The 27687-nt window shown below is 40.3% G+C and overlaps 2 protein-coding genes across 2 annotated transcripts; both read right to left on the reverse strand.

The window, feature by feature from the left end:
* Nucleotides 1-1209: 1209 nt before the first annotated feature.
* LOC132675096 (protocadherin beta-15-like) lies at nt 1210-26982 on the reverse strand. The gene is given in 3 exon segments (XM_078450281.2): nt 1210-1782; nt 24514-24648; nt 24650-26982. Coding segments are annotated over 2 exon segments (2388 nt in total). The 5' UTR covers nt 26905-26982; the 3' UTR covers nt 1210-1782; nt 24514-24515.
* Nucleotides 15845-23086, reverse strand: LOC132677536 (protocadherin beta-15). Its single transcript, XM_060629343.2, has one exon. The coding sequence runs from the start codon at nt 21539-21541 to the stop codon at nt 19142-19144; it is 2400 nt and encodes a 799-aa protein (XP_060485326.2). The 5' UTR covers nt 21542-23086; the 3' UTR covers nt 15845-19141.
* Nucleotides 26983-27687: the final 705 nt, after the last annotated feature.

Below are 27687 nucleotides of genomic sequence, written 5' to 3' on the forward strand. Positions count from 1 at the left end.
TAATGAAGGAAATACAGTACTACACGAACACCTTGAAAGAAGCTCAGAGCAAGAGATTATATACAGACTTTCTTGTTATCAACCTTCTAATCTTTCTACTCCATGACGTATAGGCCAAATCATCAGCCACTGCTCATGAATAAATGACGTTATGAGTTGAATTATGTCTTTCCTGAGACGTTCTAACCCCTGGTACCTCAAAATACAAAGGCAACAAAGTTAAAATGCGGTCATTAGGATGGACTCCAATCCAATATGGCTGATGCCCTTATAAAAAGGGGAACTTTGGACACAGACACAAATGGAGTGAAGACTGTGTAAAGATACAAAGGGAGAAGAATTCCACCTACAAGTCCAGGAAAGGGACCCAAAACAGATTCTTCCCCCTGAGGCTTCACAAGGAACCAACCTTGCTAACATTTTAATTTCAGACCTCCAGCTTCCAAAACCACAAGATGATAAAATGTCCATTATTTAAGCCATCCAGTTTGTGGTACTTTGGTATGGCAGCCCTAGAAAACTAATACAAATGCAAATCTATACCTCTAGGGGCACCTGGGTGGCTCATTCCATTAGGCATCCAACTCTTAACTTTGGCACAGGTCATGATCTCACAGTTTGTGAGTTTGAGCCCCACATCAGGCTCTGCACTGACAGTGTGTGAAGACTGCTTGTGATTCTGTCTCCCTCTCTCTGTGCCCCTCACACATTTGCTATCTCTCTCTCAAAATAAATAAAAATAAACTATTAAAAATTCTATAACTCTAGCCATCTTTCTTTCCAGGAAAAGTGAACAATTTCTCTGTGCCCCTCACACATTTGCTATCTCTGTCTCAAAATAAATAAAAATAAACTATTAAAAATTCTATAACTCTAGCCATCTTTCTTTCCAGGAAAAGTGAACAATCCGTTGTATCAGTTGAAGTTCTCTCCCATGAGGGGGAGTTCACTCCCTTTCTGGGCCAGTCCTACAGGATGCAATTCTCTAGAGGTCTTATTCTGGCTTCTGCCAGATTTCTGTGTGGAAATATTTCTAGGTTAGGCTCAAATTTCCCATCTTCAGTAATTTGATCACAGGGCACTCCCACTGAGACCAGAGATGGAGGGTGAAAGAGAGGGGGTAATGCAGGAGCAATGGTGCATTGCCAGTCTGAACTATCCACTAATGAAACATATGAAACATTTACATTCTCTAGAACTTGTCATGTATGATCTTGTATTATTCCACTTGAAGATGGAATGCTGATACACAGGAAACCAATTTTATGGTTTGATGAATCCGGTAGTATCTAGTAGTCAGGGGTTCAGTCTCTACCACAGTCTAGTAACAAACCAGAAGCTGTGTTACTAAGTTGGGATCTCTAGGAAGCTGACAATGAGATAGAGTTTGAGTGTAGGGTGTCTGCTGAGAGTTCTTTGGGATTTATACCTGTGGAATTGAGGTGATGGAGGCAGGATTCAGCAGACAGTGAAGTAGGGAGTTCTGGAGCTAAAATGGCCCATTAGAGGTGTTTTGTGTTAGTCTGAAATAACCAGGTCTTCATATTTCCACCTTGATCAGTGGCTTGATGTGGCTTACCCTGGGATGGGTGTGACAGCTGAAGGATGCCCACTGATAGCGCTCCTGCCACTCCCAGACACAAGTCCTTCTCTGAAGGGGAATCTTAGTGGTGCATCTCCATGTCTTTACAGTCCACCTGCTGTGCCAGTCAGATCCTCTTCATACATATATTCAGAAGACAGCTCTTTCATGGTTCTGATGGTCCTCTTCCTGGAGGGAAACTTAAAGAGAAAGTTTAATGGGATGACCTACAGCCCCTGCTACTGAACCTGGTTTCAGGGTTAAAACAGACAATCATTTCCTCACTTCTCTACTGTCCACTTTAGGTTTCTTCCAACCCTCCACTAGCATCCCTGCTGATCTCACCAGCTTACCTGGTGGTGTAATCCAGACGTTCATCCCTGAGAGATCTGAGCCATGGTCACCATGCCCTTCTCAATCTGGGATTGTTGCATATGTCCAATTACCAAAGTAAATGGCCAAAGGTGTACTAGAAGGCATCTAAGTGGGTCCATGGGGTGCCAAACATATTTTTCCTTGCCCCCCAGTATGTAATAGCAGCCCTATTTCCTCCTGATGATAAGAGTCAAGTTGGTCACTTCTCTTCTTGTCTGCTGGACCCTGGTCACATAGAATCCAAAAGATTGAGGCTACTGCTTCAGCTTACATTATATTGGGAATCTTGCTTTGTTTCCTGGTGGAAAATTTTCCCTTTAGGGACAAGGGCTTCTAACCATGCAGAGCCCAGAGTTCAGAAAAGGGAAGCACAAATTCCCTAAATTGTTTGTTAGGAGCAATGGTAACTGAGGCCATTCCTGCCATATAAAGGGTTTAGTGTTGGTCTCAACTGCTGGAAGGTTAGACATTTGGCTGTGTATGGAAGCAGCTAGATCAGCCTTGGTAAGTGAGGCACAGACACTTGCATCGTTGCCAATGTGTCCTCTTTGTTCATGTGCTCATCGTGCCAGTGGTATTCTGGCTGATGAAAAAAGCTTTCTAAAGTTCAGAGGGTATATGGGGTGCCTGGGTGGCTCAGTCAGTTGAGTGTCTCATTTTGGTTCAGGTCATGATCTCCCGGTTTGTGGGTTCAAGAGCCACGTCAGGCCCGGTGCTGACAGCTCAGAACCTGGAGCCTGCTTTGGATTCTCTATCTCCCCCTCTGTCTCTGCCCCTCCCCCACTCATGCTCTGTCTGTCTCTCTCTAAAAATAAACATTACAATTTTTTTTTTAATTTTTAAAGTTCAATGGATATATAATTTTGTCTATTTCAATGTTTAGTGACTCTTCTTGGTGGGATGCCCTCTGGTGGCCATTAACTTAGCACATAGAGGTTTTCACACTTTATGATCACTCTCACATGTCCATCAACATGCTTCTAACCCAGAGCTCCTTATACTCAATCTTCCAACTTTTCAGACGTGCAAGATTTTGTCCTCTAACACCTTTATTCAATGAAAAGGAAGCAGAGCTCTTTGTAAGGATAGTGTAATACATACTGGATCACCAATAAAAAAAAGAATAATTTTGTGACCTCTTGCTATTACCAGAAAGCAAGAAGGATGCTTTCAAAATAATGGGTTGGGTCAAAACCCAGAGAGGCCAGTTTAAGGAGTTTCCGGCTGGCCAAGTTGTGATTAATTAGTAAAAAAGAACCAATGATGTATACTTGATTAGAACAAATTAAGTCCATAAATCCATGAGTATATAAGGATACCGAAAAAAAATGTTCATTTTCTCTTCAAATAATTCGTAGTACATTAAGTTCAATTTTTAGTTTGTTCACTGATCCTTTTGCTAATATATATGTCTATACAAGATGTCTTACAATATATATGTCTATACACGATGTCTTACAAATACGTATGTTTGCTTGCCAATTGCCAATTTCTACCAAACAGTCTGGTTCGATTTTGATTGGGATTGCATCTCTATAGAGGTCAACTTCGTAGTAATGCACATCTTAACAATTCTGAGTCCTCCAACCAGTGAACATGGCATATTTCTCCATTTATTTAAATCTTCTCAACTCTTCTTTGCAATATTTTATAATTTTCAGTGTCGAAACTTTGCACATCTTTGGTTAAATCTATTCCTATTTATTTTCTAATGTTATAGCAAATGGTAGTTTTTAACTTTTATTTTCCATTTGTTGCAGTTATATAGAAATGTAACTGATTTTCTGGGGCACCTGGGTGGCTCAGTCTGTTAAGCGGCCGACTTCGGCTCAGGCCATGATCTCGCGGTCCTTGAGTTTGAGCCCTGCGTCGGGCTCTGTGCTGACAGCTCAGAGCCTGGAGCCTGTTTCAGATTCTGTGTCCCCCTCTCTCTGACCCTCCCCCGTTCATGCTCTGTCTCTGTCTCAAAAATAAATAAACGTTAAAAAAATTTTTTTAAAAAGAAATATAACTGATTTTCTATAGTATAGAAATCAACCTTATATCCTCACCCTTGCTCAGCCTACTACTCATTAGTCCCTGTAGTTTAACAATTATTTCATCTGTAAATAAACACTAATATTTTAAGTATCTGTGTCTTTTATGTATTTTGAAAAAATGTGTATTTTGAGGTGGGGGTGGGGCATAGAGAAAGGGAGAAAGAGAATCCTGTCAGCGCAGAGCAAGCTCCCGGGCTTAAGCTCACAACCAGGAGATCATGACCTGAGTTGAAATCAAGAATCAGATGCTTAACTGACTGAACCATCCAGGCACCTCAGTCTTTTATTTATTTTTCCTGTATTTTTTTAAATTTTTTTAATGTTCATTTATTTTTAACACAGAGAGAGACAGAGCATGAACAGGGGAGGGGCAGAGAGAGAGGGAGACACAGAATCTGAAGCAGGCTCCAGGCTCTGAGCCATCAGCCCAGAGCCCGACGCGGGGCTTGAACTCACGGACCACGAGATCGTGACCTGAGCTGAAGTTGGACGCTTAACCGACTGAGCCACCCAGGCGCCCCTATTTTTCCTGTATTTTTAAATTGACTAGATCCTCCATTATAATGTTGAACAGAAGCAGTGAGAACTTACTGGCCTTGTCTCTAATATAATGGGGAAGTACTCATTATTTCACCATTAAGTATGATGTTAGTTGTAGGATTTTTGTAGATATTCTTTACCACAGTGAAGATGTTCCCATCCTCTACAGTGTTGAAAATTTCACAAAGTGCACTTTAAATTTTTCAAAGACTTTGTATGCATTTATTGAGATGATCGCATAAATGTTCTCCTTTATGTTGCTAATACGATGAGTTACATTAATCAATTAATTTAACACATACTGTGTTTATCATTTAGGATTTTATTAGTTTTGAGTAATGTAAAATTCTCACAACATGACCCACAAATCAGCAAGGTGCTTTTTTCTCTCCTGGAAGAGTCCACAAATAGTCAGTACAGGCATAGTGTAACCACTTAATACAAAAGGGGAACAAAGTTACTAATTTGTTTATGTTTATTTTTGAACTATGTGCTCACTACAGAAAATACACCTTTTACAATGTAGAGAAAAGGCAATCAGAATATTGGAAAAGTTTCAAATCATGATATCCTGAAAGGGCAGTAAGAGTAAGCAGGTTTGAGTGCATATGGAAATTCAAACAGCTGTGCATTTCTATCCATCAAAGTAGGTCTATGAAGAATAAGCTCATGGAGATGTTTGTGGAATCTACCACCTCTGAAGGAACTGAGGTTAAGTGCTTAATGATCGGCTCAGGGCTGATGTTCAACAAAGCCAATAGTCAGGAAGTCAACCTTGAAGTTTGAAACTTCTGAATGGTTCTGCATCTGTCAATCTGCTACTTCCACACCCTTTTGAGATTAATAGCTTCTTCATTTTGCATTCCAAATCTCATGCATGTTCCTCTTGTCCACTTTTAACCTAAAACCATATAGGATTCTGGAAAATGTGGTTCTAAGCATCATATAACACAATCCAGCACAATCATTATCCTTAGCTTTCATTCTCATGGTTGAAAGGGCTCCCCAACTTGAAGTGTTGTGTCCAACTTGGAAGAGCAAAACACAGAAGGTGAAATTACCAAGTCTAATGAAACCATCCTTTTTGATAACTTGGCAGTTTTTACTTATATCAACTACCCATTGACCAAAACAATTAGTTATGTACTACATTAGCTACAAAAATGCTGTAGATCTCTCAACAGTAAGAATCAATTATTTGTCCCAACAAGTACCAAAGTCAATAGCACAATGACCACATGCATTGCATATAGTGGTAATTAGAAACAATAACAAAAATAATTTCAAATACACTTACATACTGAAAATACTTAAGTTCAAAGAGACTTCACAATAGAAATGATATAATACATTTTAGTGAATCATAATGCAAATAACATATCAGAAGTTGTATGATATAGCTACAAGGGTATTGGGAACAACAATTTTCATACCATAAAGGTTTATATTAGAAAATAAAAAGTAGGAATTATGAGCTAAAAAATATGAGAAATTATGAGCTTATGAGTCACTTCAAAGATGAGACACTGTTAAAGAAATTCCATACTTACAACATTTTAAAGATTTCTCCTCCAGTATGAATTTCCTTACACATAATAAAAGATGAGAGTCATTGGAAGGTTTTCCAAAATTGACGACATTCATTGCATTTCTCTCCAACGTGACTTTTCACATGCCTTTGAAGCATGAAGGTAAACTAAAGAATTTTCCACATTTTTTACAGTCTTGTATCACAGTATGAGTTCTCACTAGCTCACTAAGCAATGAGAAAAACTTCAAAGCTTTTCCACATTCTTTACATTTATATAGTTCCTCTTCTGTGTATATGTTCTCAAATATGTACTGAAGTGTTCAGAAATATACTTTTCCATATTTCTTACACTTATATGCTCTCTCTCCAATGTGAATTTTCACAAGGCTTTGAAGGAATTGAATACAAGGTAAGACTTTCCCACATTCCAAACATTAACATGGTTTCTCTCTAGTATGAGTTCTCATTACCGAACAGATGCAAAGGCAGTAGATACTACATTTCATATATTCACAGTGTTTCTCTTCCAATGTGTAATATCATATATACAGTAAATCATATACAATTATAAGGCATCTCTCCAGTGCTCATGGTTATTAAAAGGAGAGGGAAAACTAGTCTTTCCCACATTTCTTCCATGTATAGAGTTCCTTTTTGATAGGTTTTCTCACCTGTTGAGTAAGCTTTGAGGAGTAAGTGAAGGTTTTCCTATATTCCTTACATTCATAAGGATTCCCCTCAATGTCAATCTTACATGTACAGTAAGGAATGTGGAAGAAATAAAGATTTACTCATAATCTTCTATAGTCAAAGTCATATCTTCAATATGAGTTCTCACATGTGCCTCTAGGTTGAAGGACAACTGAATATTTTCCCACATTTTTCACACTCATAGTATTTGTCTTCATTGAGAAAGCATTCTTCTAAGAGATGAAAAAAATGGAAGACTTTTTCACATTATATGAAATAAAGCTTATTTCCACCATGAGTTTTACATGTACAACAATGGATGAAGAATGAATAATGGTTTTCCTACATTTTGTGTATTCTTTTCCAAGAAGAATTTTCACATCATGAGCCCTACACTACAAAGAATAGCTGACAGGCTCTCTATATTCCTTAAACTGATAGAGTTTGTGCCAGTGTGTGATCCCATGTGTGTTTTAACAATGAATGATTAGTTAATGCTTTCTCACATCCACTGAATTCATAGCATTTCTCTTCAGTATGAGTTCTTTTTGTGCACACTTAAAGTTGGAATCTGGCTGAAGGCTTTCTCACACTGATTATTTTTATTAGATTTCTCTCTAGTATGGAGTATCTTCTACATATTGCATATTAAAATATTTTTCAAATATTTCCCAATTTGATTATATTCAGTTTGTTTACCATATGAATTCTTTTTTTTTAATTTTTTTTAACATTTTTATTTATTTATTTAAAAAATTTTTTTTATGTTTATTTATTTTTGAGACAGAGAGAGACAGAACATGAATGGGGGAGGGGCAGAGAGAGAGGGAGACACAGAATCGGAAGCAGGCTCCAGGCTCTGAGCCATCAGCCCAGAGCCTGACGCGGGGGCTCGAACTCACGAACCGCGAGATCGTGACCTGAGCCGAAGTCGGACGCTTAACCAAGCCACCCAGGCGCCCCAACATTTTTATTTATTTTTGAGACAGAGAGAGAGCATGAACAGGGGAGGGTCAGAGAGAGAGGGAGACACAGAATCTGAAACAGGCTCCAGGCTCTGAGCTGTCAGCACCGAGCCCAATGCGGGGCTTGAACTCACAGACCGCAAGATCATGACCTGAGCTGAAGTCGGACGCTTAACCGACTGAGCCACCCAGGCGCCCCTTTTTTTCTTTTTTTTTATTTACCATATGAATTCTTAATTATCTCTCCTATGTCTTGTACTGATCTTCTCTGCCATGACAAAAAAAGATGAGGATCACCTAATAGAAAGTTTTTCACATTATTGGTGAAGTGAAATAATAAAAACTTAAGGTCGACTGTGTTAAGGAAAGGCTGTGTATTCATATCCTGAGATACCCCAAAAACGTTACAGGTAAAAAGTTAATTTAGGATATAAGATGGAATACAAAAAAATACACAATTAAGCAAAACAAACAAACCAACAAAATCCAAACCCAGTAAACAAGAAACAAAGGAATGAAAATAGATGGTACAAAAAACTGCAGTAGGGGTGCCTGTCTGGCTCGGTTGGTAGAGCATGCAACTCTTGATCTATGGGTTGTGGGTTTGGGCCCAACATTGGTTGTAGAGATTACTTAAAAAATAAAATCTTAAACCACCACAACCCTAGAGAAAACAAGCAACAACTTCTTTGACCTCAGCCACAGCAATTTCTTGCTTGACATGTCTCCAAAGGCAAGGGAATTAAAGGCAAAAGTGAACTATTGGGACCTCATCAAGGTAAAAAGCTTCTGCACAGCGAAGGAAATAATCAACAAAACTAAAAGGCAATCAACGGAATGGGAAAAGATATTTGCAAATGACATATCAGATAAAGGGTTAGTATCCAAAATCTATCAAGAACTTACCAAAGCCAACACCTGAAAAACAAATATTCCAGTGAAGAAATGGGCAAAAGACATAGACACTTCTCCAAAGAAGACGACATCCAGACGGCCAACAGACACATGAAAAGATGCTCAATATCACTCATCATCAGGGAAATGCAAATCAAAACCACACTGAGATACTACATCCCACCGGTCAGAGTGGCTAAAATTATTAACTCAGGAAACAACAGATGCTGGAGAGGATGTGGAGAAACGGGAAACCTCTTGCACTGTTGGTGGGAATGTAAACTGATGCAGCTGCTGTGGAAAATGGTGTGGAGGTTCCTCAAAAAATTAAAAATACAACTACCCTACGACTCAGCAATAGCACTACTAGGAATTTATCCTAAGGATACAGGAGTGCTGATGCATAGGAGCACATGTACCCCAATGTTTATAGCAGTGGTTTCAACAGTAGCCAAATTATGGAAAAAGCCTAAATGTCCATCAACTAATGAATGAATAAAGAAGATATGGTTTACGTATACAATGGACTACTACTTAGCAAAGAGAAGGAATGAAATCCTGTCATTTGCAGCAACGTGGATGGAACTGGAGGGTATTATGCTAAGTGAAATCAATCAGTCAGAGAAAGACAGGTACCATATGTTTTCACTCATATGTGAAACTTGAAAAACATAACAGAAGACCACGGGGGTAGGGTAGGGGAAAAATAATTACAAACATAGAGGGAGGGAGGCAAACTGTAAGAGACTCTTAAATACAGAGAACAAACAGTGTTGGGGGAGAGGGGAAAATGGGTGATGAGCATTGAGGAGGGCCCTTGTTGGGATGAGCACTGTGTGTTTGTATGTAAGCGATTAATCATGGTAATCTACCCCCAAAACCAAGAGCACACAGTATACACTGTATGTTAGCCAACTTAGCAATAACTTATATTAGAAACAAAAAATATTAAAAAAATTGCAATAGACACAATAATATAAATAATTACATTAAATATAAATGGAACCAACTCTACAATTAAGAGACAAAAATGATAAAACTGGATTAAAAAAAGCAAGATCCAATTCTGTGTTTACATATGATGTATTTAAAATATTAAGACGGCAATCAGCAAAACTAAAAGGCAATGGACAGAATGGGAGAAGATATTTGCAAACGACCTATCAGATAAAGGGTTAGTATCGAAAATCTATAAAGAACTTATCAAACTCAACAGCCCCAAAACAAATAATCCAGTGAAGACATGGGCAAAAGACATGAATAGACACTTCTCCAAAAAAGACATCTAGATGGCCAACTGACACATGAAAAAATGCTCAACATCACTCATCATAAGGGAAATACAAATAAAAACCACAATGAAATACCACCTCACACCTGTCAGAATGGCTGAAATTAACAACTCAGGCAACAGATGTTGGAGAGGATGTAGAGAAAGAGGATCTTTTTTGCACTGCTGGTGGGAATGAAATTGGTGCAGCCACTCTGGAAAACAGTATGGAGGTTCCTCAAAAAATTAAAAATAGAACTACTCTACAGCCCAGCAATTGCACTACTAGGTATTTATCCAAGGGATACAGGTGTGCTGTTTCGAAGGGACACATGCACCCCAAAGTTTATAGCAGCACTATCAACAATAGCCAAAGCATGGAAAGAGCCCAAATGTCCACCGATGAATGAATGGATAAAGAAGATGTGGTATACACACACACACACACACACACACACACACACACACACACACAATGGGAGTATTACCCGGCAATCAAAAAGAATAAAATCTTGCCATCTGCAACTACATCAGTCAGAGAAAAGCAAATATCATATGACTTCACTCATATGAGGACTTTAAGAGACAAAACAGATGAACCTAAGGGAAGGTAAGCAAAAATAATATAAAAACAGGGAGGGGGACAAAACATAAGAGACTCTTAAATATGGAGAACAGAGAGTTATGGAGGGGTTGAGGGAGAGGGGATAGGCTAAATGGATAAGGGGCACTGATAAATCTACTCCTGAAATCATTGTTGCACTATATGGTAACTAATTTGGAAATTTCAAACTAAATTTTAACCAAATTTTAAAAATAAATAAATAAAATTAAAAAAGAAAATAAAAAGGATGAGAAAGTAAAAGGAGGGAAAAGATATATCATATGAACTCTAAGCATAAGAAATATAGGGTGATTATAGTAATATCAGATTAACAGTATTACCAGACACTAAACGGGATGATTCATACTAGTGTCAGTTCATCAAGAAGATAAAATAATCCGGGGCACCTGGGTGGCTTAGTCGGTTAAGCATCTGACTTTGGCTCAGGTCATGATCTTTTGGTTCATGAGTTCAAGCCCAGTATTGGGCTCTGTGCTGACAGCTCAGTGCCTGGAGCCTGCTTCGGATTGTGCCTGTCTCCTTCTCCCTCTGCCCCTCCTCTGTGCGCTGTCTCTGTCTCTCTCTCAAAAATAAACATTAAAACATTTTTTTAATTAAAAACAAATTTAAAAAAAGATAAAATAATCCTTGTGCATATCTAATAACAGAGCTTCAAAATGTATGAATTTTTACAAAGTGCTACACCAGAAGGGAGAAATAAATAATGATTGTGAATTTGTCTAAGAATTTAACATTTTATCTCAATAATTGACAGAAAAACATGTAGGAGAAATGGTAAGAATAAAGAAAAATCAAACAACATTATCAAGCAACTTGGTTTAATTGATATAGCATACTAAATACACCTTTAAGTACACATGGGAAACTCACCAAGATAACCCATATATTGGATAACAACAAAACCCAATAAATTTCAAAGGATCAAAATCATACTGAGGATGTTTCCAGACCAAAGCAATTATTTTCACTATGAAAAATGTTATCTCTGGATATTTGGACATGAAGCAACATACTTCCAGTTAACCAATAGTTTAAATAAGAAATCAACAGGGAAGTTACAGACGAATTCAAACTGAATGTATCAAAATTCATGAAATGTAGGGGTGCCTGGGTGGCTCAGTTGGTCGAGCATCTGACTCTTGGTTTTGGCTCCAGTCATGATCTCACAGTTTCAAAAGTTCGAGCCCCCTGCCTGGCTCTGCACTGGCGGGTTCTCTTTCCTTCTCACTCTGTCCCTCCCCTGCTCGTGCTGTCTCTGTCTCTCTCAAAAGAATTAAAATTTAAAAAATTCATGAAACGTAGCTTCAATAATGCATGGAAAGAAATGTATAGGTTTTATTTATATATTTTAATATATATATATATATATATATATATATATATATGTATTAAAAGAAGTTTAGCATCAATTATCTAAATCTTCAGAGAAACTAGGGGAATAAAACTAAACCCGAAGTAAGTATAGAGAAAGAAATAAAAACCTAATAGTGGAAGTCAATGAAATAAAAAACAGAAATAGGAAAATAAGAATAAGATTGGTTTTTTAAAAAGATTAATAAAATTGATACTGATAAACCAATACTGATAAAGACAAAAGGAGAGATAATGTATTTTACCAATACCCAGAATGAAAAAGGCGCATCATTACAGATTCTAAATATATTGAACAGATGATATAGGAGTATTAGCAATAACTTCATGTCAATAAATTTAACATCTGATAAAATAGATAAATTGTTTTAAAAAACACAGGTTACCAACTGACACAAGAGAAAACAGAAAGGGAGAATTGCAGCCTATCTATTTAAGCAATTGATTTTACAATTCAAAAGACATGTGTCTTTTGTGGTAAATTCTATCAGACACATAAAGAAGAACTAGTATCTTACACAAACTCTTTCATAAAAGAGAGGAGGAGGAAACAATTGCCAAATCATTTTATGAGACCAATATGACCCTGAAACTAAACCTGGTAAGAGTATAACATGAAAAAAATAGGTCAATATTACTCATGAACATAAATGCAAAATTCTCAACAACATAGTAGCAGATCGAATCTACCTAACAGATAGAATATTTTTCACACAGCTGCATGCCACTTGGAAGAAAACTGTAAACAATTTGCCTGGCCAGTCATAGCCATAGGTGTGCTTTTCTCTTCTCAGTCTGTAGGACTCCAGTTCATTGGATCTCCTTGGGTATATTTGTATTCTTCTATCCTTGCTGCAGCTACCCCATAATCAGAATGGAGAGGCAACTGATTCAGATTTCAGTGCTCAGATTCTAGCTATGACTATAACACAAGTACTGCAACGGCCACTTGAACTTGCAAGTTGGAAACAACCAATAGGACCTGGACCAGGCTAAGTCAAGTGTCTCAGAAACAAAATTAATGTCACCCAAAAATGTAGTACTAAAGATAGATACTATTTAATGCAATATTCTAAAAAAAAATAAAACTTAATGAACAAAATCAATGATGGACAAAATATCAGAATAGTAAACAAAGAAAGGATATAACCACACACTTGCACAAATGTGGTCTCATCCTAATCCCATCCCTGTCACATTCTGATGTCAACTTTATTGTTTCCTGAACTCAATAGGGGAAAAAATTACCATACCTACTGTACAGTTCTCTCTCCTGGGCTGTTCCTTCAAGGACAAGAGGGCTATCAAACATCTAGATATAATAATGCTGGAACTGTTAAAATTACAAAATAAAGCTCCTTTAGTTTGCAAATATGATCTCTTCTAGAATACGTTATCAATGCCAAGTTTATTACATGCATTTATGCATTAAAGGAAAAATCTCTTTAAAAGTGGAAAAGCTATGTAAAAGCAATGTTACTCTAGTAGTTACATGTGCATGCAGGGCATCTCTACCATCTACTAAAGCTACTTCCCCCCGTCCCCCGCCAAACGCCCATATACAAACATACATAGACACACAAACACTTAGTGCAGCCCTGGAGTTCTAAAACTGGGCCAGGCATTACCAGTCATGTGTCATGAAAGATTTTTATTGCTTTTTCATGACTCTGCTGATAAATTGGAAGCAATGCTCTTTTTGAGGCATTCCAGATGAATCCAAGAAAGACATAAGTATTTATCCTTGGGAGATGGCTTTAAATTCTATACTAATAAAATATTTGTGAAGTAACCTAAGAAAGGAGTAGTGAATACTCACACATGGGGGTCTCTGAGCCTGTTACAAAACACACATCTCTGTGTTTTGAAAAGGTTGTTAGGAATTTCTGATCTTTCTACCAAGCATATTTTACCAAGATATTTAGATTGATGATCTGCTTATGAAGATTTTCAGGACACATGCCTCGGTAATTTATTTTACTAAGTAAACTTTTTGGTCCTGCTGCTTCCCTGCCTGAGAAGGAAACCAGTTCTGGATTATTCCATAAATATCATAGTCATTTTGTCAGGGCACCACTCCCACAGGTTTTAAAGTATAGCTTATCAGCTCACCTTCTCATTCTCTTCTTTAGAACTTAACCTTGGCATTGCTACTAGCCAAAAATATTCCTTTGAAAGTTCAGTTTTTATGTATGTCTGTATTAGCCAAATTGGAAAATGACTAAATGAAGCTATAAAGTCAGCTACATTATCTCTGAGTATTCATCTCATGGCTGCAAACTGGCTGCTTCAACTCAAGGCTTACTCACCAGTACATACACTGGTTATGAAAAAGGAACATGGGCAAAAGACCTAGGAACATGGGCAAAAGACCTAAGAACATGCCACCTCAGACTAACCCTCTGAGAAATATTTGCCTTAATTATACCAAAATTGAAAGCTTTTTCACCGTAAAAAAAGCATCAGCAAAATAAAAAGGCAACCTACTAAATGGGAGATGATAATTGCAAATGACATATCCAATAATCAAAATATGTAAAGAACTTCTACAACTCAACACCAAAAAGCAAATAATCCAATTTAATGGGCAGAGGACCTCACATCTTTTTTCAAAGACATACAGATATCCAATACATACATGAAAAGATGCTTGACATCACCAATAATGAAGGAAATGCAAATCAAACAAAATAAGACATCAACCTACACCTGTCAGAATGGCTGGTATCAAAAAGACAAGAAATAGCAAGTGTTGGCAAGGATGTGGAGAAAAAGGAACTCCCCTGAACCGATGGTAGGAATGTAAATTGGTGCAACCACTGTGGAAAACAGTATGGTGTTTCCTCAAAAAACTAAAAATAGAAATACCATACAAGGCAGTAATACACATTGGTTATTTAACCAAAGAAAACAAAAACACTAATTCAAAAATATATATGTACCTTTATGTATAATGCAGCTTTATTTACAACAGCCAAGGTATGGAAGCAACTTAAGAGTCCATCAACAGATGAATGGATAAAGATGATGTGATGTGCATGTATATATATATATACATACACACACACACACACACACACCAGAATATTATTCAGCCCTTAAGAAGAACAAGATCTCACCATTTTCACCTTTATGTATAATGCAGCTTTATTTACAACAGCCAAGGTATGGAAGCAACTTAAGAGTCCATCAACAGATGAATGGATAAAGATGATGTGATGTGCATGTATATACACACACACACACACACACACACACACAATATTATTCAGCCCTTAAGAAGAACAAGATCTCACCATTTTCAACAACATGGACCTAAGTGTATTATGCAAAGTGACACATGTCAGACAGACAAATACCATATGATTTCACTTACATGTGGAATCTAAAAAAAAAAAAAAAAAAAACCTGAACAAACCAAAAACAGAAACAAAAACAGACCCACAAACACAAAGAACAAACTGGCGTTTGCCAGAGAGGAGGGAAGTGGTGATGTGTACAAAAGGTGAAGAAGAGTGAGAGACACAGGCTTCCAGTTATGGAATGTATAATTCATGGGGATGAAAGGTAGGGCATAGGGAATACAGTCAATGGCATTGTAATAGTGTTGTAAGATGGTACCTACACTTGTGATGAGTAAAGCATATTATACGGGGTTGTTAAATTACTGAATTATACACCTGAAACTAATTTAACATTGTGTATCAACTATACTTCAATTTAAAAAAGGAAAAGAAAAAAGCTTTAAAAAAAAGAAAAATTTCCCTTAGGCAAAATTCCCCAAATGCACTTTCAAATCATTAACAACAGCTGAATACTATATTCCTACCTGCAAGGGATCATGGGAACATGAATATTTTGGCCTAGAAGAGGGGAAGGCAAAGAAAAATGGGTTCAGAAATGGCTTTTTAGTAGTCACTTCTCTCTGTTTCCTATTGTTGCTGTAACAAATTACAAAATAATTGTGACTTAAAAACTCAAGTTTAATATTTTACAGTTCTAGAAGACAGAAGTCTAAAATGGGTCTCACTGGGCTATATTTAAGGTAGGGCTGCATCCCTTTCTGTAGGCTCTAAGGGAGAATTTATTTTTGCCTTATCTAGCTTCTAGTGCCTCCCTGAATTCCTTCACTGGAGGGTCCCTTCCATCTTCAAACTCACCAAAGGCTGGCCGAGTCTTTCCTAAAACATCTCTCTGATAATGACTCCTATTAAGGGCTCTTGTGATTGCATTGGATTCACCTGGATTGTCTAGGGTAATCTAGTTTAAGGTCAGCTGATTATCAACTTTAATTCTATCAGCAATTTTAATTCCTCTTTGCCACTTAACTTGATACTCATGGTTCCAGAGATTACTTTGTGGGGCCATTATCCTTCTTACCACACTCCATTCTCTGCCCCCCCCAAAGATCCACATTCATTCCACATTAAAAAAATATATTCAAGGTCCCCAAAGATCTCATCTCATTATAGTATCAACTCAGTCCATAATTTCATCTAAATCTCATCAACTCAAAAGTTCCAAATTTCACCAGTGACATCATCTAAATTAGGTATGGTTGAGACTCTAATTACCTATCCTGAGCATAATTCCTCTCCATCTGTGGACCAGTAAAACTAATTATCTGTTCTTCAAACTGTATAATGACAAGAGGGCATAGGTAACAATAGTTATTCCAGTTCAAAAAACAGAAAATGAAAGCAGTCATATGTTCCAAGAAATGTAGAAATCCATGTAGGAAAACTCTATTTGCTTTCAAGGCCTGGGTTTGGAGCTCCACCCTCCAGGCTCCAGCTCTGTCTTAAGAGTCATCTTTTGCATGAGAGGGTTGTACATGTTTTAGCTAAGTAGTTTTTTCAGTCGTTTCTTGCTTATATAATTGTGAAGTACAACAGGTTTCTTTTCTATCATTCTCTCTGTGCCTTCCAACTTATGCTGGTAATATTTCTGCCGGTATAACATTCTCAAGAACCTTTTGAGTCCCTTGTGTATGTCACAGGGATTCTCTCTCCTATACAAAGGGCTGCTTCAGAGTTCTTTCCTGGGTAATCTCATCTCTATTCCTGACTTCGGCTGAGATGTTTGGGATTTCCATGAAACACATGCCTAATCTCTTTAAAGAACCTGCTGCATGACTGAATACTCTTACCTATTAATTCTTCCAAAGCACTATCAAAAGGTTGTCCTGTGACACCCTTGGCTTTCTCTCTAAAGCATGCTTTCCTAATAGTGACTTTCCTTTTTGAGCCCCTTTTGCCATTTGAATAGGCTGAGAATTTCCCACATGACCAAGTTCTAGTTCCTTTTTGCTTAACAGTTCTTCCCTCCATCTGTCTCATTACTCTCATATTTTATTATAAGCATCAAGAAGAAATGAGGTTGCACCTCCAACTCCTTGACTGGAAATCTCCTCAGTTAAATAACCAAGCTGATTATTTACAAGTCCTTCTTCGGTAAAACTGCAGGACACAACTCAGCCTAGTTTTCTGCTACTATATAACAAGGATTCTCTTTACTTTCCAATATCACCTTCTTCACCTCATTTCTTTCTGAGCCCTCATTATCAGTGACTTTAACACCCATATTTCTACCAGCATTCTCTTTACAAGGATTTAGATATTCCGTAAGGCAACATATGTTTTCTCCACCATGCTCATTTCCTCCTGAGACTTTGATAGAATTGATAACATCCATATTTCTACTAACAGTCTGTCCAAAACAATCTAGACTTTTTCCATCATGCTTTTCAAAATTCTTCCAGCCTCTGCCTTCCTTCCAGTTCCAAAACAACTTTCATGATTTTAGTTATTTGTTACAACAGCATTCCACTCCCAGGTAACAAAACCTGTGGCATTCAGTGTTCAACTGCAGAAACAGAACCATTAGGAGATACAAAATGAAAGATTTGTTGCAAGGAAGTGACTTACTCAATTGTGAGAGCTGGCTAGGCGAGTCCATTATCTGTAGGGCAGGCAATTACAGGGCTGGCTGAAACTCTGGAGCACAAGCTGAAGCCACTGCCCACAGACAGAATTTCTTCCGCATCTCAGGGAAAACTCAGATGTGTTCTTAAAGCCTTTTGACTTATTAAATCACTCCTATACAGAACATCTGGGATATTCTCCCTATTTTAAGGTTAGCTAATTAGCAACCTTAATTCCATCTGAACCTAATTCATCTTCACAGTATAGCATAACATCGTCACAGGTTCCAGGAATTAGGATGCAGATGTCTTTAGGGGGCCATTATTCTGCCTACGCACACTATTTTATAGCATTTCCAAAATTAAGAGGCTCCTGGAGGTTGAGATAAATTTTCTTTGGCTAACTAATAGTAATATACAATGTATTTTCTTTCATATCCCTTAACAATAAGCACAATGTCATCATCCAAAGGCAAGTAGATACTGGCATATTGTGCCATCAAAAGCTCCACTAGGCCTAGAATCTGGAACTCATTTGAGAATTACTCTGCAATCCCAGGGGACAACTGTAAGCAATGTATTACTCGATACTAGAATCTTTAGAGTACCTAGGAAGTCCTCAACACAGTCAATCTGGGTATCAGCAAATCTGCCCAGGACTCTTAACAAGATTGTAATTTAAGTTACATGTAAGTGACAACCCATAAGTCTTTTCAACATTAATTAATATGAGAAATAAATCATAATAAAGATACACTTTCATGAGGTGACATATATATTTCAGAGTGAAAATCTAATGATTACAAGTGTGATTTTTAAAAAAATAGCATGAAAATATATACATTGATGCCTATTAGTAAAAGAAAAATCCAAACAGAACTCAGAAGAAACTAGACATTAGTATATACAAACTGATTTCACCCAAAACTCACAAGGGGTTATACAAACGTTGTAGCTGTGTTACTAATAGAAACTAAAAGGATTCCAGTAATTTAAAAATGAAGTATGTTAAAAGGAATCAGACATTCTTATGTAATATCATATAGTCAGTAAAATATTTTCAAAATGAGAATTGTTTATTCTAAGAGGTTAATTTTCATATTATCCTTTAGGAATGAGTATGAAAATTTTAATCAGAAATGTGAATTTCCTGATATAAAATTTTTGCTGATTATACAATAATTGTAAAAATAATCATAAGACAACCAAGCCAACAAAGCAAAGTAAATTTACTATGGAAAATAGGGGGGGGAGTAGAATTAAAATTACTACTGGATTAAAAAATAAACAGAAAGGTGAAGGAGACAAAGCTAATGTAAAAGCAAACAGGAAACTTTCAGATACCTAAACTATTCTGGAACGTTGGATTTCCCTCTGACTTCCTCCCAAGGTCCTGGTTTAGAATACTGGGGAAGAAGGGCTTCAAGAACTTGAACTCATTGGTCCCCGAGTCTCCCGTCAGACACACCTCATACTGGTAGCTCTGGGACAGCGTCCCCGCGCCGCTGACGTCCACCAAGTGGCCCGGAAAGTGGCCCTCGGGCCCCGAGCAGCGACCCGCAGACGCCGCCCGGCTCCGCCTGCACAGCCGCACCGCCACGAACACCAGCACCGAGAACAGGAAGAGCGACGACACGGACGCCAAGGCCACGACCAAGTAGACGGTGAGCGGGTCGGCCCGCGCCTCGGCCGCCGCCACCTCCGGGAGCGGCAGGTAGGGCTGCGAGAAGCCGTCCACCAGCAGCACGTGCAGCGTGACGCTGGCCGAGCGCGGCGGCTCGCCATTGTCCTTGACCAGCACCACCAGCCTGTGCTTGACGGCGTCGCGCTCGCTCAGCAGCCGGGCCGTGCGCACCTCGCCGTTGTGCGCCCACACGCCGAACAGCCCGGGCTCCGTGGCCTTGAGCAGCTGGTACGACAGCCAGGCGTTCTGGCCCGAGTCGCCGTCCACCGCCACCACCTTGGTCACCAGGTAGCCCGCCTCGGCCGCCCTGGGCACCAGCTCGGTGCAGGGCGCAGAGCCGTTCTGCGGCGGGTACAGCACGAAGGGCGCGTTGTCGTTGTCGTCCAGCACCAGCACGCGCACCCGCGCCTGGCTGCTGAGCGCGGGCGAGCCGCGGTCGGCCGCGCGCACGCCGAACTCGAACGCCTGCAGCGCCTCGTAATCCAGGGACCTGAGCGCGAACAGCTGCCCGTTGTCCGCGTTGATGGACACCAGGGAGGCCAGGGGCAGCTGCGGGTCCGCGGGCGGCAGCAGCGAGTAGGTGACCTGGGCGTTGGCGCCCGAGTCCCTGTCCGTGGCGCTCACGCTGCCGATGTGCAGGGCGGGGCTGTTGTTCTCGCGGACGCGCAGGGTGTAGGTGGTTTGGCTGAAGGCGGGGGCGTTGTCGTTGACGTCGGAGACCGTCACGGTTATGTTGTGCTGCGTTTTCAGTCTGGGGGTCCCCAAGTCGGTGACTGTGATGGTGATGTTGTACTCGGGTCTTGTCTCTCTGTCTAACGCCCCATTTGTTACCAGGGTGTAGAAATTCTCTTCTGATGGCTTCAGGACGAAGGGAAGATCATCCTGGATGGAACAAGTCATCCTTCCGTTGTCCCCCGAGTCTCGGTCTCGAATTCTAAACAAGGCCACTTCTGTCTCTGGAGAATTTTCAGGAATGGGGCTGGTGAGTGATGAAATCGTTAGTTCTGGGAAGTTATCGTTAACATCCACCACCTCAATGGAGACAGAACATCTTCCAGAAAGCCCCCCACCATCAGTCGCATCTATTTCCAGCTCATATGAAGATATTGTCTCAAAATCTAATTTTTTAAGTAGGCGAACTTCTCCTGAAAGGTTGTTTAGCTCAAAAGTTGCGCTTATTTCTTGGGAACTATAAAAATAGGAGTATGATATTTCCCCATTTGTCCCAGTGTCTAAATCTCTAGCAGAGACCTTGACTACTAGCGTACCTACAGGGCTGTTCTCTGGAACTTGCACCTGGTAGAGTGTCTGTGCAAACTCAGGGGCATTGTCATTGACGTCTAAGACGAAGATGCGAACCTGGGCGGTGCCAGACCGGGGTGGAGAGCCGCCATCCAGCGCTGTGAGGGTTAAGCTGAGTTCGGACTGCTTTTCGCGATCCAGCTCTTTGTCTAGTACCAGCTCTGGGTATTTCCTGCCATCCCCCCGGGTGCGGGTAGAAATATGGAAATGAGGGTTGGAACTGATACTGTAATTTTGGATGTTGTTGTTGCCCACGTCCAAGTCCTGGGCTTTTTTCAGTGGAAACGCGGTTCCAGGAGGGCTAGTCTCTGAGATTTTCAGAGTCATTTCTCTTTCAGGAAACTCAGGAGAATGATCATTTATGTCTCTCACCAGTAGTTCAGCTCGAAATACTCCCAGTGGTTTTTTCAGTAACACTTGGAAATGCATTACACATGGATCTGTGGGGCCGCACATCTCCTCCCGATCCAGTTTCTCATGCAGTATCAATTCCCCGGTATGCAGATCAAGCTGCAAGCGGGGTTCGTTATCCTCAGAGACCACCCGGGCTCCCCGCGCGGCTAGCTCCCCAACTCCCAGCCCCAGGTCCTTGGCCAGATTGGCCACAAACGAACCACTCTCTGTTTCCTCCATCACGGAATAGCGTCGGGATTTCCAGCCTGCCAGAGCCACTCCCAACATGAGAAAGAGAATCAGGACTTGCCTTTGTTTAGGAAAACACTCTTTTCCGACCTCCATCTTTAATTCCATAAATGCTTTCCAGAAACGGGGCTCAGCTCTACCTTAGGGACGGTGATAGATCTCTTAGTCGGTAACCTGTCCAGAAATGATGGTGAGTAGTAAGACTTACAGTCCGGAACTCTGCTTACAGGTTTTTGTCTTCGGCTATAGATCTAAGGTAGAGTTCGTAGCAGTTCCTGGGCTTTTTTTTTTTTTTTTTTTTTTTTTTTACGCCTTAGCCTGCAGCGCCACCATGCGTTGTCTTCGAAAAGAACTGCTACAATTTATTCCCTCTGTATGATATCTAGCCAGCTATTAGGAGTTTGGAAATGGTTTGGAAATGATGTAATCAGAAAACCATGCAATTATAATTATTCATTCCTTCATTTAAAAAAAGTGTTATTGATATCTATGTACTAAGTTCTGAAACAGATCAGCAAAGAACCTAAACATGGTCCTTACTTTTTAAAACCTGTAGTATGGGTGAGGTGCTCTGAAAGATGAGAAGTGAAAGAAGACAATAGTGGTATGTCATCTTATAAAAATAACAGCATATGCTTACGTGATTTCTTAAAATTCCCTCAGCAAAAAGGAAAGGGTTAATTCTTCTGGATTTTCTTTCAAATTCTAGGCAGTGTATGTGACAGAATTGTGGTTCCCATTGGTTGAATCATATCAAAGAAAAAACTACCAGTTAGTTCCAGTTTATGATGCCATTTCAACATAAGGTCAGAGAATTATGATTTTATGAAACTTTCAAACTATGGGAAAATGCATATAAGTCCTATAACTCTTACCCTGCTTTTTCTCCTTAGTATTGACCACCATCTGATATAGCATATACATACATAATTAGTTTTTTCTTTTCTGTGTCATTTTTGTGCTTGAGAACTTTGTTTTGTTGACTTCCACATCCCCCAGCATCTATAAGAGTCCCTGACACATGGTGGATACTCAACAAATATTTGTTGAATAGATCAATCAATAAATCACAATTAATTTTAAAATTCTCATAGATGGATTCTCCTCCTAATGTAGAAGACCCCCTTTTTTTCTGGGACCCTAGTTCATTATATGAGCTGGATAAACAAGACCCCATATTCCCAAGTAGCCATTTTCTATGTTCTTTTGAATAGTAATTTGCAATAATTCAGAGTGATCTAAATGTATTTCATCAAATGGCAAAACACTCTGGCTTCCACTATGCAATGGAATAGATTCTAAAATACAAACATAACAACCAGGTTATAAAGATTCTACAAAAAAGTTATACATCTCTTTTAGAACACATTTCACATTGTCAATGTTATTTCACCCTAATGCTATTATGACACTGATTATATGCAAAAACTCCTACGTAGAATTTTCATAAGACATTCCAAAAACAGTAAAATTTGAAAATAGCCACCAATTCTTCTCAAAATCATACATTTTAACAAAAGCTTGTGCTTATCCCTTACTAATATTCCACAAACTTTTGATCCCAAATATTACATTAATATAAAAACCCTAAGTTAAAAATTTCCAATTAATAGTAAAGTTCAACCCATGAAAGAATATCTAAACATGCTTTTGACAAGGGAAAAATCCACTTAGCTATCATAATTAAAAGGAGATTTATTAAAAGAGCACATATTTGTTTCCAAAAACCCAAGGGAGAAAGCAGACTTGGGAGAGATTGGTTAATCTGTAAAGTTGCTTTTTAGGCATCTCCTTTCTTCTTTTCCCTAAGTGGATTGACTTTCTGTGTTTCTTTCCATTTATTTAGCCAACATGATATCACATTCTTGTTAAGTTCTTAACAGAAAAACTATTTTAAAACATTTTTTTAGGGGCGCCTGGGTGGCTCAGTCGGTTAAGCGACCGACTTCAGCTCAGGTCCTGATCTCACAGCTTGTGAGGTCAAGCCCCGCATAGGGCTCTGTGCTGACAGCTCAGAGCCTGGAGCCTGCTTCAGTTTCTGTGCCTCCCTCTCTCTCTGCCCCTCCCCTGCTCAAGCTCTGTCTTTCTCTGTCTCAAAAATAAATAAACAAAAATAAATAAATAAAACATTTTTTTAGCGTTTACTTATTCTTGAGAGAGAGACAGAGACAGAGCATGAGTGGGGGAGGGTCAGAGAGAGGAGACACAGAATCCGAAGCAGGATCCAGGCTCCAGGCTGTCAGCACAGAGACTGATGAGGGGCTCTGAGCCACCCAGGTGCCCAACAGAAAAACTATTTTAGATCTGATTTCTAAAGCCATTTTTTAAACAAAAGAGTCAGATTTGCTCAGCTTGGATTAGCGATATCTACCATCTTGTCTGATTGTCTGAAGTCACAAGGGGAAATGAGTGAAATAAATGTAGCTGAAATGTAGAATAAATGTCACTTCAACTGAAGAGAGAAGTTTACCGAACATGATGGGGTGGGCTAGACAAAAAGGATCTATCATTTAAGTATCTTGAAATAATCTAATAATCTTTTAATAATACTCATATATATGATATATTGAAGGTTGTTATAGAAGAAAAGCCCTTAAATATGGGAGAAATTGTAGCCTTTCTATTTAATACTACCGTGAAACAAAAATATGCATTTTTTGCAGAACTTTTTTCCACTTAAAAATTTAAGATAGGTAAGCTTAATATCAGATTAAACATAGGCTTCATTATGTTAATGAATGATACCTCCTAAGTAACCACAACATCAAAAATTTAGAGCTTCCATATAACAACCAAATAGAGGATGGAGCTGGAGTCATCTTCAAATCAACAGTGCTCGATAATGAAAAGTTGATAAACTGAACCACATGTTCATGATTTTTCAGTAAAGCAATAAATTTGAAATTTCTTTGTTTCCATCAAAATAGAAATAAAAAAAAAACAGAGTAAATATGAGGATATGCTTAAAGAATATTTCTAATCCCTTTAATAGGAATGTGGAATCAGTAAAACACCCAAGAAACACATTCTATATGGACCAAAGCAGTAATGGAGACCTATCATATTTAGAAAGAACTAACCTTCATCCAAATTCGTAATTGAATCCAAAATTTACAAAATGTGTGTTTTCCTCCACATCATTCACAGACTTCTGTTGAGCAATGGAGACAACAGATTTCAAAAACTTAAATTCCTTGGTCCCAGATCCTCTCCTGACACACCTCGTACTGGTAGCTCTGGGACAGCGTCCCCGCGCCGCTGACGTCCACCAAGTGGCCCGGAAAGTGGCCCTCGGGCCCCGAGCAGCGACCCGCAGACGCCGCCCGGCTCCGCCTGCACAGCCGCACCGCCACGAACACCAGCACCGAGAACAGGAAGAGCGACGACACGGACGCCAAGGCCACGACCAAGTAGACGGTGAGCGGGTCTGCCCGCGCCTCGGCCGCCGCCACCTCCGGGAGCGGCAGGTAGGGCTGCGAGAAGCCGTCCACCAGCAGCACGTGCAGCGTGACGCTGGCCGAGCGCGGCGGCTCGCCATTGTCCTTGACCAGCACCACCAGCCTGTGCTTGACGGCGTCGCGCTCGCTCAGCAGCCGGGCCGTGCGCACCTCGCCGTTGTGCGCCCACACGCCGAACAGCCCGGGCTCCGTGGCCTTGAGCAGCTGGTACGACAGCCAGGCGTTCTGGCCCGAGTCGCCGTCCACCGCCACCACCTTGGTCACCAGGTAGCCCGCCTCGGCCGCCCTGGGCACCAGCTCGGTGCAGGGCGCAGAGCCGTTCTGCGGCGGGTACAGCACGAAGGGCGCGTTGTCGTTGTCGTCCAGCACCAGCACGCGCACCCGCGCCTGGCTGCTGAGCGCGGGCGAGCCGCGGTCGGCCGCGCGCACGCCGAACCCGAACGCCTGCAGCGCCTCGTAATCCAGGGACCTGAGCGCGAACAGCTGCCCGTTGTCCGCGTTGATGGACACCAGGGAGGCCAGGGGCAGCTGCGGGTCCGCGGGCGGCAGCAGCGAGTAGGTGACCTGGGCGTTGGCGCCCGAGTCCCTGTCCGTGGCGCTCACGCTGCCGATGTGCAGGGCGGGGCTGTTGTTCTCGCGGACGCGCAGGGTGTAGGTGGTTTGGCTGAAGGCGGGGGCGTTGTCGTTGACGTCGGAGACCGTCACGGTTATGTTGTGCTGCGTTTTCAGCCTGGGGGTCCCCAAGTCGGTGACGGTGATGGTGATGTTGTACTCAGATCTTGTCTCTCTGTCTAGCACTCCTTCTGTTACTAACTTGTAGAAATTTTCAACAGAATGTTTCAGAGTGAACGGAACATCTTCCTGGATGGAACAAACCATCCTCCCATTTTCCCCAGAGTCTGGGTCTTGAATACTGAAAAGAGCTATCGTGGTCTCAGGGGAATTTTCAGGGATGGAACTTATAAGGGAAACCACCGTCATTTCTGGGGTGTTGTCATTTATATCCACCACCTCTATTATGACAGTGCATTTTCCCGAAAGACCTGCCCCATCAGAAGCCTTAATATCTAGCTCATATGACTTAATTTTTTCAAAATCTAATTTCCTAATTATTTTAATTTCTCCTGTGAGTTCATTTAGTGCAAATGTCCTAGTAATCTCTTCATCGCCATAGAAAAATGAATAGACTACTTCACCGTTTATTCCTGTGTCTAAATCTCTAGCTGAAACAGTGACAATAAGAGATCCCAGGGGACTGTTTTCCAGGATCTGCACACGATAGAGTGGCTGCACAAACTCAGGAGCATTGTCATTGATGTCCAAAACATGAATGAGGACCAGGGTAGTCCCAGTTTTGGGAGGAGTTCCACCATCTACTGCCATGAGAATTAATCTAAACTCGGGCTGCTGTTCTCGATCTAGGGCTTTGTCCAGAACCAGTTCCGGGTATTTTCTGCCTTCACCGCTGTTGCGGGTGAGCACGTGGAAATGGGAGTTGGGATAAATGGTGTAGTTTTGAACATTATTGACACCTACATCCAAATCTTGCGCATTTTTCAGGGGAAACACAGCCCCTGGAAGAGTATTTTCCATGATTTTTAAAATCATTTCTGCCTCTGGGAACACAGGGGAATTGTCATTTATGTCAGTGACCAAAAGCTTATACCTATATACCTCCAAAGGTTCTTCCAGTAACACTTGAAATTGCAGTACACAAGGTTCAGTGGAGCCACACAATTCTTCCCGATCCAGTTTCTCATTTACTTGTAAATCTCCAGTCTGAAGGTTCAGCTGAAAATGCTTTTTGTCATTGTTAAAAATGATCCGAGCCCTCCGCCGAGAGAGCTCTCTTGCCCCTAGCCCTATATCCTTTGCTAGATTGGCCACAAAAGAACCACTCTCTGTTTCTTCTGTAATAAAATAATCTTCCCGCTCCGCGCAAGTGTGAGCCAGCAAAACAAAGAGAAGAAGAACTTGCCTTAGTCTAGGAAAACGCTCCTCTTCAGCCTCCATTTCTCCAACGCCAAAAGCCTTTAGAATCTGGGTACTTACTGGGTCTTTAGGCAAACTGCTCTGCAAGTCGATCCCTGCCGCAAGGTTAATTCTCTTCTCTTAGATCTGCGTATAATTGCAGGGACAGTAACCATCCGCCTGTCTGGTATTCCCAGCCTTGGCTTACAGCGCCACCATGTGTTGTACTTAAACCTAGTTTGCTGACGATGCTACAAAACGTATAACACTCATTTTATTTACATGCACACACAAAAACATACCACAGATTACACATGGGATGGTTTATAAATAAAATGATAACTTGTATTCTCCTGTGAAGTTATAAATGTGGAAATGGTGACAAGCACGTTAGGAAAGGATGTTGGCAAGAACAAAGCCAACTGTATTTGTTCAACAAACACTTATTTCATGTTATACGTCAAATATTGTACTAGGTGTTGGAAATACAAATACCTTCTCTGACCTCATGGACTTGTCTATTATATTGTATAATCTGTGCTCTGGGGAAAAATTAAGTAGAAAACGGTGTTGCTATCAGTCTATTCCTAAACAAAGAATATACACAAACTCACTGCCACTACAGTAGGTGAAGAGATTCATTCACATGTTTCAGGAGTATAAACTTAAGTGATAGACCAGCTAGAATTGGTTTACTATGCAAATTCAATAGACAGTTTAAGGGGTGGGGCACCTGGGTGGTTCAGCGGGTTAAGCATCAGACTCTTGATTTCTGCTCAGGTCATGATCTCAGGGATGGTGGGATCCAGCCCTGCATAAGGCATG

Source organism: Panthera onca, chromosome A1 (assembly GCF_046562875.1).
Source record: "Panthera onca isolate mPanOnc1 chromosome A1, mPanOnc1 haplotype 2, whole genome shotgun sequence".
Lineage (NCBI taxonomy): Eukaryota > Metazoa > Chordata > Mammalia > Carnivora > Felidae > Panthera > Panthera onca.

What these genes read in the sequence shown, in the direction of transcription:
- LOC132677536 (XM_060629343.2), bottom strand. Translation starts at nt 21,541, where the DNA reads ATGGAATTAAAGATGGAGGTCGGAAAAGAGTGTTTTCCTAAACAAAGG.